The following is a 270-nucleotide window of genomic DNA, read 5'->3' on the forward strand; positions in this document are numbered from 1 at the left end:
AAGCCAAACGAAAGGCGCGGCGCCACAGACGAGGACTGCAGCAGCAGCAGCAGCAGCAGCAGCAGCAGCAACAGCAACATCAGCAACAGCAGCAGCAGCAAGAAGAACACCAACTGGAACAGCACGAACAACAGCAGCAACAACAGCAGCATCAGCAGCAGCAACAGCAGCACTAAGAACAGCAGCAGCAACATCCTCATCATCATCACCATCACCATCACCATCACCATCACCAGCAGCAGCAGCAGCAGCATCAGCAGCAGCAGCAGC

The 270-nt window shown here is 55.9% G+C and overlaps 1 protein-coding gene across 1 annotated transcript in view; it reads left to right on the forward strand.

The window, feature by feature from the left end:
- The window catches only part of EMH_0027070 (uncharacterized protein), a gene marked incomplete at both ends in the record, with an annotated part of 3,475 nt that extends 3,299 nt beyond the window's left edge, over positions 1–176 (forward strand). The window contains one exon of the mRNA XM_013502705.1: positions 34–176. Coding sequence (XP_013358159.1) covers positions 34–176 — 143 coding nt within the window. The remainder of the gene's footprint in view (positions 1–33) is intronic.
- Positions 177–270: the final 94 nt, after the last annotated feature.

The sequence above is a fragment of the Eimeria mitis genome, genomic scaffold (assembly GCF_000499745.2).
Source record: "Eimeria mitis Houghton genomic scaffold, Emh_scaff998, whole genome shotgun sequence".
NCBI lineage: Eukaryota > Apicomplexa > Conoidasida > Eucoccidiorida > Eimeriidae > Eimeria > Eimeria mitis.